Below are 13,918 nucleotides of genomic sequence, written 5' to 3' on the forward strand. Positions count from 1 at the left end.
TAAGTTCCGGCTGCTGCATTTTCATAACCCTGGCCAGTTCCGTTCCCCTGCACACCACCAGTACTCTTCCATGTCGCACATCATTCACAGCCACGGCCCCAGTAATCGCCGGTTGATCTACTCCGCTACGTATTCCCGTCGCTCCCTGTCAGTTCGTCCCTTATGGCCGTCCGATTCCTGTTGCTGACCTTGTTGGCTCGTCCGTCTGACCGACTAATCCCGCACGCCGCCTGCCCTAACCAGTCGCCGGTCGTCGAGTCCTGCCTTGATGCACAGAACGCCCTTTGTCCGCCAGTCCACTCGAAGACCTCCTGCGCTATCCCAGTGCTGTTCCCGCTCACCATGGATCCAGTCACTTCCTCTTCCTCAAACGCCAAATAAAAAGTGCTGTGCATTTGGTGTTCCTTCACAGGAAGGCAATAAGACACACACCAGTACACACTGGTACACAGGCGCTACACAACTCTTTATATCTCTTCCGCCACTGGGTAAAAAAGGAGTTAAATAAATGACGGGTAATATTCCGTTTCTCCCCAAAGGCTTACCTTTAATTGTGTCCTATTTCAAGTGAATACATTGTTAACCAATTCCAAGACTACTCACGCTCAAACACTCTCCAAGGCTCACAAAGGAGCGTCGCAATCTACATATTCATGTATGAAATTCATACACAATATTCATACATGATCACCAGTTGTCTGCCGTATGATAATGTGGCGTCTGGGGAGCGATTGCATCACGCGTTCTAAAATGAGATGATGGCAGATTATAGGCATCTTTATTAGGGGCCTCCTGAAATTGCTTCATTTCATCTTTGTTATTATTCATAGGATAAATAGAAATGGTCATTTTGACAGCTCTCCCATTCTCATCAAATTTGAAAGTTACGTATAGTCTCTAGAAGCCATGGCCACAATTTGCAAGAAATCTTCCGTTTTGGTTTGAAGGTGCCATTTTGGGAGAATTCTTGCTTTCATGAGTAAACTCACAAAAAGGTCTCAAGAGAGGCTCTGTCTGAAAATGGGCTATTCCAGGTACCCTTGAAAGATAAAATAGTCCGAGAGATTTTGTTACCAAATTTGAACCACTGGACTAGAAGCTGCTTTATCAACCAACTTTACCCATTTATTGTGGTCAGACCTTGACCAAACAACAAATGCTAAGTGAGTGGTAGTGGCGGTAAAGATTCACATGAAAAGCCTCCCCGCAAACATACATTTGCTGACTCATGCTGCATGTGTGCCACAAGAAACTCAATCTTACCTCCCAACGCTTGTTTCATAACGAAATTCATTGTCGATGGCTTTTTATTCCCGGCCTGGTCGGAGCAATGTCACATTCAAAGGTGCCAACGAGTCCAGAACTCTGAAAATAAAGGGAGGGAAAAGGATGAATGAAAAGAACGATATTGCTTTGTGATGATCTCAATGGCACAATCTAGGCCAATGTGTGACCTTGGACACACAATCTGAACACACACCACCACAATCTCTTGTTGACATTCCCACAACCGGAACGAACCGGCACGCTTCCGGACACACCACCCGCGTACACCGTCGCACAATCTGCCCGCCGAACAACCTACATTTTGTGTGATACACACAACTGCTACATTACAATACACACTTACACACATTTTACACAAAACTAGCAACCTGGACACAATTTACTAACACATCACCAGAACAGATCGTGACACAGTTTATTGGCAAATAACATGCAACCATCACGTAAACATCACACATCTGCTACACAATGGCACAAACCAACAATTATGACACACTCCGGCACACAATTTAGTAACGACAACGAAACCACCGCACACCGGCACATGACCATAACACTACAGGCACACACAGGTGCACACAACTTCCTCACATCAGCAGACACGCACCAGCACACAATTGACTAAAAAACGAACACAACCTGCACACACATTCATCACTCCTACCATTTACCACACACTAGTTCTAAGAACAAGCAGTCCACATTTTACTAACAAATAGCACACAACATTCATGCAATTCACAACAACAAAGTCCACATGCAACCTCCGCACGTATTGAGTACACACCTTATACGTCAGCAGCACACAATCAGCAGATGACAAGTACACAATGACCATAATCGGGATACTGTCATCGCCGCACAACTTTTATGCACAACACACGTTAGCAGACAATTGCCACACACCTGCAGCACATTATAAAGAACATACAATGTTCACACAATTTACTAATAGCAGACAACAGTCACACAATTTAATAGCAAATAACACTCAACTTTCATACATGTTTACAACAAATAGCACACAGGGTTCATGCAATTTATAAATATAAAAAACACAATCTTTGCACAATTACAAACAAATTACACAAATATACACAATCCAACAAAACCCACAAATGGCCTGCACGCGCAACACACAACCAGGACAGGATTTACACTCTCAATTTCACAACTCACATTTTACATTCCACTCACTAAGAAATTATAAACAACCTTCAAACGCTTTACTGACAAATAACACAAAACCTTCTTGTGCTGTATGAACAAATATCACACAACCTTCACACAATTATCAGTCAAGTCAGACAACCTTTTCACAACCCACTCACAGTTTTCGCACTCAACACAAAATTAGTTTACATTTTTCACACCAACAGCACACAATATCCACATGCAGTACACAATTGCCAGTACCACACGCGCCGCAGTAACACTGCACGTTTTACACACTATATGCATCATATACCGACAAATAACACACGACCTTCACACAATTTAGTCACAAATATGACCACGCTACACTACACTAGCATATTAGTATACAAAACCCACACACAACCAAAACACATTCTACGCAACACACAATTACTGCAACCTGAACTCTACCATTGCACTCCCAGTACCAAAGCTAATAAATAACAGACTACCTTTACACTAACACACACACACACACACATATGACTCTGTGCTTTGTGTGCGCGCGCGCGCGTGCGTGAGCGCGCACAGGTCACCACCAACGGACTTAAAGGGGCGGAAAGTGAACAACGTGAGTTTGTGGGCCCGCATGCGTGTGCGCGCGTGCGTGTGCCGATCATGTGGTCAAACTTTCCATCCTATCCTCCGTCGGCTTCTTCACCTTTTAAAAAAGCGGCACAGCAGCCGCTCGTGCACTCAACTACCCCTGTACCCGGGCTTGCGCGTGCATGTGTACCGACGTGCGCGCGGAAAAAGACCGCCTCGTGCATGCTCTTCTTCCGTCTCAAAGGGGCGGTTTCAGCACCGCCGAGAGTGGACAGCTCCGGCTCATAGTACGTCGCCCACGCAACATCGGCATCGGGATAGAACGTTGATTATTTACCTGCTATCCTCACGGAGAAAAAGGAAGAAGTTGTCCTAGCAGATCGTCGCTTGCATCGTCTGCACGAGAAGAAGAAGGAAGAGTGGGAGGATGAGAAGGAGAAGGACGTCCTTGCTGCTGCCTGCAGAGTGAAGAGCGAGGAGGAGGAAGAGGAGGTGGTGGTGATGTATAGTGGAGGATGAGGCTCACACCGTGACAGGATAGAGAGTGAAGAAGAGGAAGGGAAACGTCCCGCTAACGACCCCACCACTCCTCCTCCTCCCCTCTTCCTCTCGTTGTCCACGCCCCCCTCCCAACATGGCCACACAGGGCCATCAATCAAACGTTGAAGGTGCTGATCACACCCGCGCGCACACGCAATTTTCTTTAATAGCTTTACAATAGTGCAGCAGGATCATGTATGCACCCTCAAATAATCTCAATTTCTTTGCACGCATGCTTATTTGGGCTTGTTTGCTAGTTAGTTAGTTAGGACACTGTTGTTAAACTGTGCCGTGTTTTTCCACAATATGTCAGCTTGAGAAAACACGGATGTTGACACTCTCCTCCTCCTCCTCCCCCCTCTACCGCTGTTGGCCTCCATTGATGCGGGGAGCAGTCAATAGTCATTCACATTAAGTGATTTTCAGAGGGCTTGCAGGCACGCCAGGCAGGCGCATGGTTGCATGTTTGATGATCAATTGTATTGATGAGCTGCTTTCTACGGCAGGGGACTTATGTCAAGCTTATGTGCCCTATGGGGCTACTTTGTTTATGATGTCACTGGTGAAGAAAAAAACAAGAGAGCCTTGCTTGAGGTCTTCCTATCCAGTCAATTGACTGGAAAAAGTGCATACTTAACAATGACTTTAAATATAATGGATTTACTGTAAGTGCAATGTTCTTAACTAAGAATGAGTTTTTACAATGCAAAATTACTGCAAATACAACGATTAAGAAAACTTTTTACCTCACCTTTAAACATTGCTGTGATTATGTTTGGATGCCCTGGTGAAGGGCTTGCAAATCGACCAAAATCAGAATGGAGTGTTTGTGAGACGAACGCTCAAGTAATTAGCGCCTGTTGAGTGTGCAGCAGCCCAAGGCTATCGGAAGCCCCCGGCTGCGCGCTGGCGCTGTCTTAAAATTTCCCAGGCCAACCCGGAGGGGGTCTCAATTCGGCCGGCAGCACAAGTTGAGTCGATTGTGTCAAACAACAGCAGCCAATTTTGGAACTAAGGAACTTTGTTTGCTATGCACGGGCGTTTTGAGTACCAGCTGGACACTTTTGCAGATCTCGTCTGTTATATTGGTGGGGCCACGTACTCCAGGTCCATTCAAATGAGGGTCCACTTATCAAATGATATCAAATTGGCCTCCAAGATGAGAAGACAACTGTAGTCATTATCATAACTGCAACAAATCATAAAAATACGGAAACTAACACACACACACACAGACACGCATGCACGCACTAAATGAATCCAAAGGGATCAATAGCCTGAAGTCAATAATCAAAGTTTAGAGAAGGCTTGCAGTAACAAGTGATCAGATCACTTGACTCTCATCCAGCCAACAGGTCTCAAAGTTGTGCTACATTGCACCAAAGTGGTCCCCCCAAAGGCCTCATACCGACGACCACCCATGTCAGGATGTGGGCTGGTAGCAGCATTTTAAAGCCGGGGAAGAAGCATCCATGTGAGTGAGTGAGTGAGTGAGTGAGTGAGTGAGTGAGTGAGTGAGTGAGTGAGTGAGTGAGTGAGTGAGTGAGTGAGTGAGTGAGTGAGTGAGTGAGTGAGTGAGTGAGTGAGTGAGTGAGTGAGTGAGTGAGTGAGTGAGTGAGTGAGTGAGAAATAATGACTTGCACAAAAATGTAGTTACTCCTGGTTTTACCTTGAGCACAACAAAGGGCCCTGAATGTTATGGATGAACATCTGCCATTTTTCTTTCTTGAAGCCAAAATCTCCAAAGAGCTGCAATATTGGTACCCACATTGGGTTCACTCAGATTTAACGCTACCATTTCATAAAGTTAAAAATTACTGACAAATTTAACATGATTAAAGTGCTTCTTTGCAATTACAAACTGAGGAGAGGTTCTTTTTCAAGAGGCTGTGATTCATGTATTTAACTCCACAAGGCAAGCGCTTGGTCAAACCTGTTGTGTACGTTCAAACAAAGGTCAGGCACAGACACAAGAGAAGTTATAGAATTTGTTGTTTTTTTTCCATCTATGTTTTTAAACCTCTGCTAAATAACAAGTGGGCTCATGAGTGATTCATGTGGGCCCATTTGTCCCTGAGCCAGTTTAATTAAAACGATCAATCTGGAACACAGCGGCGGGCCCTCATTTTGTATTAATAGAACACTTGAACGCTGCATGTGTGGCTTTTTTGGGGGAGCAGTGTGTGTGGGTGTGTGTGTGTGTGGGGGGGGGGGGGGGGGGGGGGGGTTGGGGGGGGGGCACAAAAATGAAGCATTATTTTCATTGTAAAGCCAGGGAGTGCAAACGTTTGATTTTTACAAATTTAGTAATTAAAAAAGTAATTCTTTCCACATATGGTTTTTATTGTATTAAGTTTTATTAAGCTCTTAGTTTATGTTTGTTCATGACATGTTATTGAGATGTTTAAAAAGACATGTTTGTGCAATTATTGACTAATTGATGTTTATATAAACACGTTAAGTACGTACGTTAAGTTGTTGTAACGTAGCAAACACTGCCACAAGAATATTAAGTCAGAGAGGCCATGCCATGCAATGCAATTATTTTGCCTTTATATAGCCTATAAAGGAGACAAGATGTCTGTAGTCTCAGCTTCATTAGCAGCTTGAAGCTTTATCTGTCCTCTCCTGATTCGGCCCAAGAGAAGAAATTTCCTTCTTGTTCATAATGAGCAGCACCTACAGCGGGCTGTCGGATATCCTGTACGCAATTGACACCTTCTGTCCTTGGGAAGACAAAAACAAGCCCGGGAACGGAGACCTCACCCACACGTCACACTTGACAGGAACTATAACGCCGAAAATGTCAATTCACATATAACTGGAGTTATGTGTGTTTGTGAATAAGGCTCCTAAAAACCTAAGCGTGCATGTTTTGCATATAATTTGTGTGAAAGAGAATTTAGAGCATTCAAGAACCTTAACATACATATTGGAAGACAACTTTGGACAATTTATCGTTACAATTTTTTTTTAATCGAAATATTTTGTCTTGAAATAAAGTTTTTGATTTAGTTAGCATTGAAAACAAATTGGAGTTTTTGTAAATATGACACTGTTTTGTAAACATCAGAGACAACCTAGACATGAATGAAAATGAACCTACAATGTCTCAAAGTCTCAAAAAGACAATGTGGAATCTTAAACAAAGCCAACATATATATTATTAAAAAAAGTAGAGTTGAACACAAACATCACAGGTGTTTTTAGTCCACGCTGTAAGAAATGTATCCACTACACAATTTTCAGTGGATCCATTTAGTCAGCGGTCCAGATGTTCATCTGAAAAGTCTGCTTATTATTACGCAAATAGCCATTTGGGCATCGCCATGGTCAAAAAGAAGTAACATAGCCACGTCCGCAGGCATCAGGCGGCTTCTCTCCAATTATTGTCACAATAAATGAACCAGAATGGATTTGCCTCATCTGCCCTGGCATGATGTTAATGCACTCACACTATCTCATTCGAAAATCTAGATTGCTCTTGGAATACCAGCAACACGCCTTCCATTTAATTATCTGAAACCTGCATGGCATGTTATTTTGTAAAAAAAAAAAAAGTCTGCTGGAGTCCAAATGGAAATAAGATCATAATTGTTAGCTGTTATCTATGTCCTATTTACTGGGGCTGTGCACAAATCAGAGCTGATTTGAATTAAGAACAGCAAATTTTTGGATTCGAGTCAGAACGAGTCATATTGTTGTCATAGAGATCTACGATTTGGATGGCCCTCACGTCTAAAAATGGCTCAGAAGCGCCCCCGACAAATAATTCATCGTTCTACAAAAATAAGGAGGTACATCCATCCGTCCGTCTATGCATTTTCTGAACCGTGGTCATCATCTTGTTGAGGTTGTATCTGTGAAAAACCAACACCGTCTCAAAGAGGGCTTGGCTCATTTGCCGCCATCAGCGCCTGAGTAACTCTAAAATCAAGACTATAAAGCTTGAGTGAGGACTTCTGTAAGTAACAGACCGCAATTTTCATTTACTAATAAATGCGTAGGATTGCACAAGCTGAGGATATTCTCATGTGCCTTGAAGATGCATTCATGGTGTATTTGAGACTTTGTGTGTACAGTTTCTTGCTTATGTTTGCTTTTGTGTTGTTTTATTCTGCTTTCTACAGCCAGGTTGGCATTGCAAATGAAAATGTCCCCATTCTCAGGGAGAACGTGCCAATGAATGCCGTATTTGAACCAAACATCTCTAAACTCTCAAGTAGGTAGATTTGCTAAGCAAGGTGGCCATTGTGACACCCCTACTACAATACTGCATATTTAGCAATAAACTGGTATAACAAATTTGTGTTCAGATGTACATATTCCCATCTTTGGAGCAGCGTAGTCAAGTGGTCATTTCCAACTCAGAATTTGGGGGTTTGATTTCCGGCCATTGTGACCATTTCAAAGTATCCTTGAGCAAGATCGTGAAGCCCCAGCTGCTCCTCATACTGCGTCATCAGTAAGTGGATGAAGACTTCATTGTGAAGCGCTTTGAAAAGCCCATTTACCTTCATTAAAAGCTGTGCAGGCTACCAAAAACAATGGCTGGAAAGGAAGATGCAGCATTATGTCAAAGAGAAAACTAGCACAGTTGGCATGTCGTGAAAGAGACTACCGAGAGGAAAAAAAAATATCGTCCGTGTTGTTTTCCAGCAGTGCTGAAGGGGCCAAATATGACTGCACAGCAACACCAGCAAATCCATTACAAGAAGTGAAAGCGTGGGGTGGAAATGACAGCCGGTGATTGCGCCGCTGTTTGCGTACAGCGGCCGCATCACTTGACAACAAATCATTCTGAGGATTACGACAGTGGCAGCAATAAATTTTTGCAATAAAAAAAAGCTTTTCTGCTGGAATTTAAAGCTCGGCCTCAAACCTTTTCCTGGGGAATCAATAAAAACCCAAAGCAAGGAAACACTTGCCAACCTGTTTTATATCCAGATATGATCACTTTAATTACAAAAATGCATTCAAAGTAGACAACTGCAATAGATATCTCTCTGGTTTTATGCTCAGCAATAGAAGATAGTATTTCAAATTCATAATTTCAGGTGGGCAAGAGCAACTTGACCTAAAAATGAGAACATTGGCTCCATTTCGATGGACCGCAGTAACGTACTTGTGTTTAATGGCAAGTCATTACATTTTGCCATCATGCACAGAATGTTCAGACCTTAACGTTTTCAAATTTAATATTGTCCATCAGTTTTGTACACAATGCTTTAAACTTAGTAGATCAGACAAAATCTATAGGTCAAGTATGGAAGTGGCCAAAATGAACCCAAAATATCTGCTTCAAACCAAAGTGGCAGACTTTTGTGCGAGTTTACTCATGATACACTTGCCTATCAAATTTTCTATTGTTACGTGAATTATCCTCAGTGACTGAATTATTTCATTGGATTGTAGTTTAAGGTCACGCTGAAGATGCTGAAGATAAATAAATGAATAAGTGAATCCCACTAAATCTTTGAACATGCCTCCATTACACGCACTAAGTATCGTGTTTATGGTGTTCTTATGGTCTTTCATGATGTGTTCATGAAGTATGTAACATATGTGTGTGATGGGTGAGTTTTTGAGGATGTGTTTAGTGTGTCTTAGAGGTTGTGTTCATTGTGTGTTGTTGAGGATAATGTTACATCATGGCTTTCAGGAAGTAGTTTACGGTGTCTTCATACAGTTGTGTTCATAATGCGTTTTTAGGGATCTGTTTGCAGTGCGTCTTTGACATTATGACTTTTGGGATGATTCAGAGGTGTCTTAGAGGATGTGTTGATGACATTTTTGAGGATATGCTTACAGTGTGAGTTTATGTCCTGTTTTGTGGATGCGTCTTTGGAGAACGTGCCATGGCTACGCGTTTATGACATGTCTCTGAGTATACTCTCGTTGTGTATTTTTGAGAACGACCTTATGGCATGTCCTTGCTGTGTCTTTGATGATGCATCTATGTCAGGGGTCTGCAACTCTGGTCCCCTGGGGCCACTTTCCTGCATATTTTAGAGGTTTTCCTCCTTCAACACACCTGCTTCAAATGATCAGGATCGTTATCAGGGTCCTGCAGAACTTGCTGGTGGGCCGAATAGTCGAATCAGGTGTGGTTCAGAAGGAAAGCTAAAACATGCAGGAAAGCGACCCTCGAGGACCTAAGTTTGAGACCCCTGATCTATGCGGTTATAGTATGTTTTTGGGGTTTAAAGATGTATGAACGTAGCTGATGTTTCCCTCCACACGGACAACTTTGTTTCCTCTTCTCCGATAAATGCCATTCCTTTTCAATTCTCCCAGAGACCAATTATAACAGAGTGCGTCTTTATAATATCATGTAAATTTCTTTAAAAAACACACACAAACACATCAGTCTTCGCATGTTTTGTGCATGTGTGCAGTGGCAGCACATTGGCTGACCTTTCAGTATCTGCAGGAGTCATGACAGGTGACAAAGTGATGAAGATGATAAAGATGATGAAGATGGGAGGATCCTCACTGTACTGTGCTTTACTAGCATGACTTGTGACATTATAAATTCTACACAGAAACTGAGATTTAAGGCCCTAGTTTTGCGGTCATGTGTGGCAATTCTCCGCCCCATAATTTTGTGTTGCGGTCTTGGGAGGCGGGGGGGGGGGGGGGGGTGTAATAAACATTATTCTGATGATAATGATTACAATTTGAGATTTTCTTAAAATGTAAAGTGCAATACAAATCCAATTTATCATTACTACTATTATTCAATGCCCAAATTGACACAACGTGTCTGCCAAATTTCCATACACTGTAAATTGCTCCAGCACAAAACTGCGGCAATTATTGCGCCAAAATTGGGCCTTTAAATGTGCATGCTAGTGAAGGTTCTATATCAACGATTTATATAAATATTAAAAGAGTTGATGGATGTTTGGACCCTAATTAATTTGGTACTAACGTTTTTTAATCTTTCAGGCTACCTGGATGATACGGACCAGGATCAAACGCAGTTATGGATTCCAACAATGTAAAAAATACTACAAGTCCTCAATGAACATGCCAAAATGTCAGGAACATTTCATAATTTCTATGAAAATAAGTATCCATATGATGTAATCATTACCACATCAAGATACAGTTCCCTCCAAAGGTATTGAGACCACAAGGCCAAGGTTTCAGATCAAAATCTTTTTGATTCAGATATAAGTACCACAAAATAAAAGCTGAAATTCTGAACTATTGTCTTCTATTAAACCCAAATGTCTTTAATATACAACAGAAACAAAGGAATTGACCCCGCTGTTCCAATACTTTTGGAGGAGACTGTAATTCCTCCCTGTAGTTCTCAATGGCTTAATGGTCTCGATGGTGGGGGGAAAAAATCTATTGAATTCTTTAGAACATGAAGTAAAAAGGTAGAAGATTTCGCCATAAATAAACCAATCATCATCATCAAGTTAATCACCATCTTGTGCTGGTAATTAATGTGCAAATAATAAACATTCAACATGTATTTTTCCCCCATGCAATAGTCATGGGAAAAGCAGCATACAATCTTTATTGTTGTGAAATGATTTTTTTCCCCTCTCATAAATCACCAGTATTTTTGCTTGTCCTAACATATCTTCCATCCATCCATTTTCTACCACAGTTGTTAATTATTATGTTTCTGTCTACAATACTTTGAATTTAAATATTGGTGATGATGCTTGTCCTAAAAAAAATTAAAATAAAAATAACAGCCATGATTTGCTTAGACTAGAGTAACGGTAAGGATTAATTGTTTCATTTTTTTCCTAATGCGCTGATGAGGGGGCAACATGCTGATGTTTTGATGCTTGGCTGCGGGCAACATATGATCCTCCTCTGGCAGTTTTCGACTGACCTTTAAAAAAAAAAAAACATCGCTAACCACATTAGCGTCGCATTAGCCTCCCACAGCCAGCCTGTGGGAGGTCAGAGAGAAAATGGCGTGGGGAAGGCTTCACCACATTAGGCCAAGATCCCTAATGATTTAGATTGCTATGTAATCCATCCTTACAGCAAACCATTCACAAAAAAACGCCACAGTAATATACATACAGTGGTGCTTTGACGTACGAATTTCATTCTTTCTGTGACCACGCTTGTAACTCAAAGTCGGAAATTATCTTTACCTTTAAAATTGAATGGAAAATGATAAGTTACGGCAAGCCCCCATTTTTTGGGTGTTTTGAAATAAGGACAATAACACTACTACAGTATTCTACTTAACTGTACTTTATAGAAACATTCAGTAATAACAATCAATTAAAACATTAAGAATTTAAAAAGAATCTCCATTTCGTCCTTTCATACAATGGGCTGTCATCTGGTATGTGCGCCTTGGCCGCAAGTGGGAAATATGACCAACTTTGTTTTGAAAAAAATCCACCTTCCCAAAGAAAGAAATATATTTAAAACATTAATTAATTAATTAAATTTGTGTAGAAAAGAAACTAGTTTTTTTCTCTAAAAAAAAATATACAAATTCCATTTTTATGGTAAAAAAAAAATTCTTTTGTACTTACTAAATGTATTACCCTACAAAAAATAAAACTTAAAAATGCTTTTTTTTTTTCAGGAAAAAAGCACGACTCAAGAAACTCAAGAAATGACTCAAGATGAACAACTATACCTTTAAAAATGTGTAGCAAATACCAACTTAAAAGATGAACAAAAATATTTTCTTCTTGGGAATTTTTTTAAAATTTTTAGTGGTTCGCAACATGCATACAGGTTCCTTTACAGTGAGTGCTGTTGTTTTGGTTAGCTACATAATTTAAGTGGACTCAGGTCTCTCGTGTGTGTGTAGCTCATCTAACACTATCAGACTTTCCCTGTGTGAGCACAAACTACCACACAGGTGTTGGGCCGCTATCGATTTTCTCAACACTGCTCTTATTAGTGTAATGGTGTGAAAAGTAGAGGAAGAGGAGAAGGTGGTCAACCAGGAGCATAGAGTGATTGGTCCACACTCCTGTGGGGTCTCAATGACCACAGGAAGGTTGCCCACAAGGTGAAGGCAATGACAAGGGGGAGAGAGGCTTTGTAACACACCCTAAAAGTTTCAAAGTAGGATTTTAAGCCTGAGTTAAGGCTTCATATTAGGGTTCATGTTTTGAAGTACAGTTTCAAGAGTTAAAAGTTTCAAATGGGTCTTTTAAAGATGGGTTAGGATGTCAACCAGGGGAGCCTACTTTTGTCGCCAGTTCAAGTATGATCCCAATTTGTCCATTGGAAATCATCGTACAGACAACCCTTATTTTGTCAAAATAAGTTATTTGATCTAAAGTCTTATTCAAGACTCACATGTGGACGGGCACAGGCGCGCACACGATCGCCCACACATACACAAATATCGACCAAGTCTAAATGCCATCTGTGTTAATGAGAGTGGCTCGGGCCAAATGGAGGTCACGCAGTAGCGCACATGCCACTCAACAAAAAAGGTCACACTGGCCAAAATATTAGGTACACCTGCTAATGAGGTGCCAGACAAGAGCTGAATGCTTGCATCCACAGAACTGACCTTTGGAAAGCATCTTAATGATGTTTGGCACTTCTTTTTTTTTTTTTTTTTACCCCCGGCTGACACACAAGTAGACAAAAGCTGAGTTTATGTCACCATGAAACGCCGAGGTGTACAGACAGTAATCAAACAAGGTCTGATGTGCTTAAGTTGTGTGAATTTGTGCTGTGACATAAGACAAGACCTTGAATGAAAATTTGTCGTGGCTTACCTAACGGCAAAGACAAACTGTCTGATTGCTGTCAATGGAATCATTGCATTGATGGTACACTACGAATTCTGAAGATCTATTGATCCATTGAAAGATCTACGGTTGGTTGAGCACTGAAGAGAAACATGTAGCTATATCACAGCAACCTTCTCGATCTGAATATACAGTATCTACAAAACCAATAGAATAATTGGTTAAGTGAGTAAGACGATGATTTGTTGACAATTGTGGCCGCTCAAGTGCCAAAGAAAAACCTAAACCAATCACCTTCAGCATGTCATGTCAGTCTGACATTTTCAAGACCAACTAAAGATGCACTGACATTTGAGGCTGGTTGAGTACCCAAGAGAAAAACGTATACAGTAGCTAGCGCTCTTTATCACCATCGCGAGTCTTCAGTCTTTCGAATCAACAAAATTAAATTGCTTTGACATCGAGTACGAAGCTTGACAATAGATTTAAAAGAAGATTTTGCAACAGTGCCTAGCTGCGCGCCAAGGAGAAACAGATTATTACTCTTCTGCCTCAGCGACCTTCAGCCTACCAATATCTTTGAAATGAAAATAATTCTAGCTTTGATCATTGGAAAGGAGATTCCGTAGCAGTCGAGG

The 13,918-nt window shown here is 41.3% G+C and overlaps 1 protein-coding gene across 3 annotated transcripts in view; it reads right to left on the bottom strand.

Moving 5' to 3' along the window:
• Window positions 1–13,918, bottom strand: part of LOC148404268 (complexin-2-like) — a 51,061-nt gene that overhangs the window by 36,456 nt on the left and 687 nt on the right. The window contains exons 2-3 of one of the 3 annotated variants that reach the window (XM_088378917.1): window positions 3,368–3,426; window positions 1,264–1,365 (exon numbers count right to left, since the gene is read on the bottom strand). The exons of 1 other annotated variant lie outside the window; for it this stretch is intronic. In XM_088378917.1, the coding sequence (XP_088235043.1) occupies window positions 1,264–1,294 (31 nt within the window). In that variant the 5' untranslated portion in view covers window positions 1,295–1,365; window positions 3,368–3,426. The remainder of the gene's footprint in view (window positions 1–1,263; window positions 1,366–3,367; window positions 3,427–13,918) is intronic. One more of the 3 variants, XM_088378926.1, reaches the window with a different exon arrangement.

Source organism: Syngnathus floridae, chromosome 1 (genome assembly GCF_059516105.1).
Source record: "Syngnathus floridae isolate MCC-2025c chromosome 1, RoL_Sflo_1.0, whole genome shotgun sequence".
Classification (NCBI taxonomy): Eukaryota; Metazoa; Chordata; class Actinopteri; order Syngnathiformes; family Syngnathidae; genus Syngnathus; species Syngnathus floridae.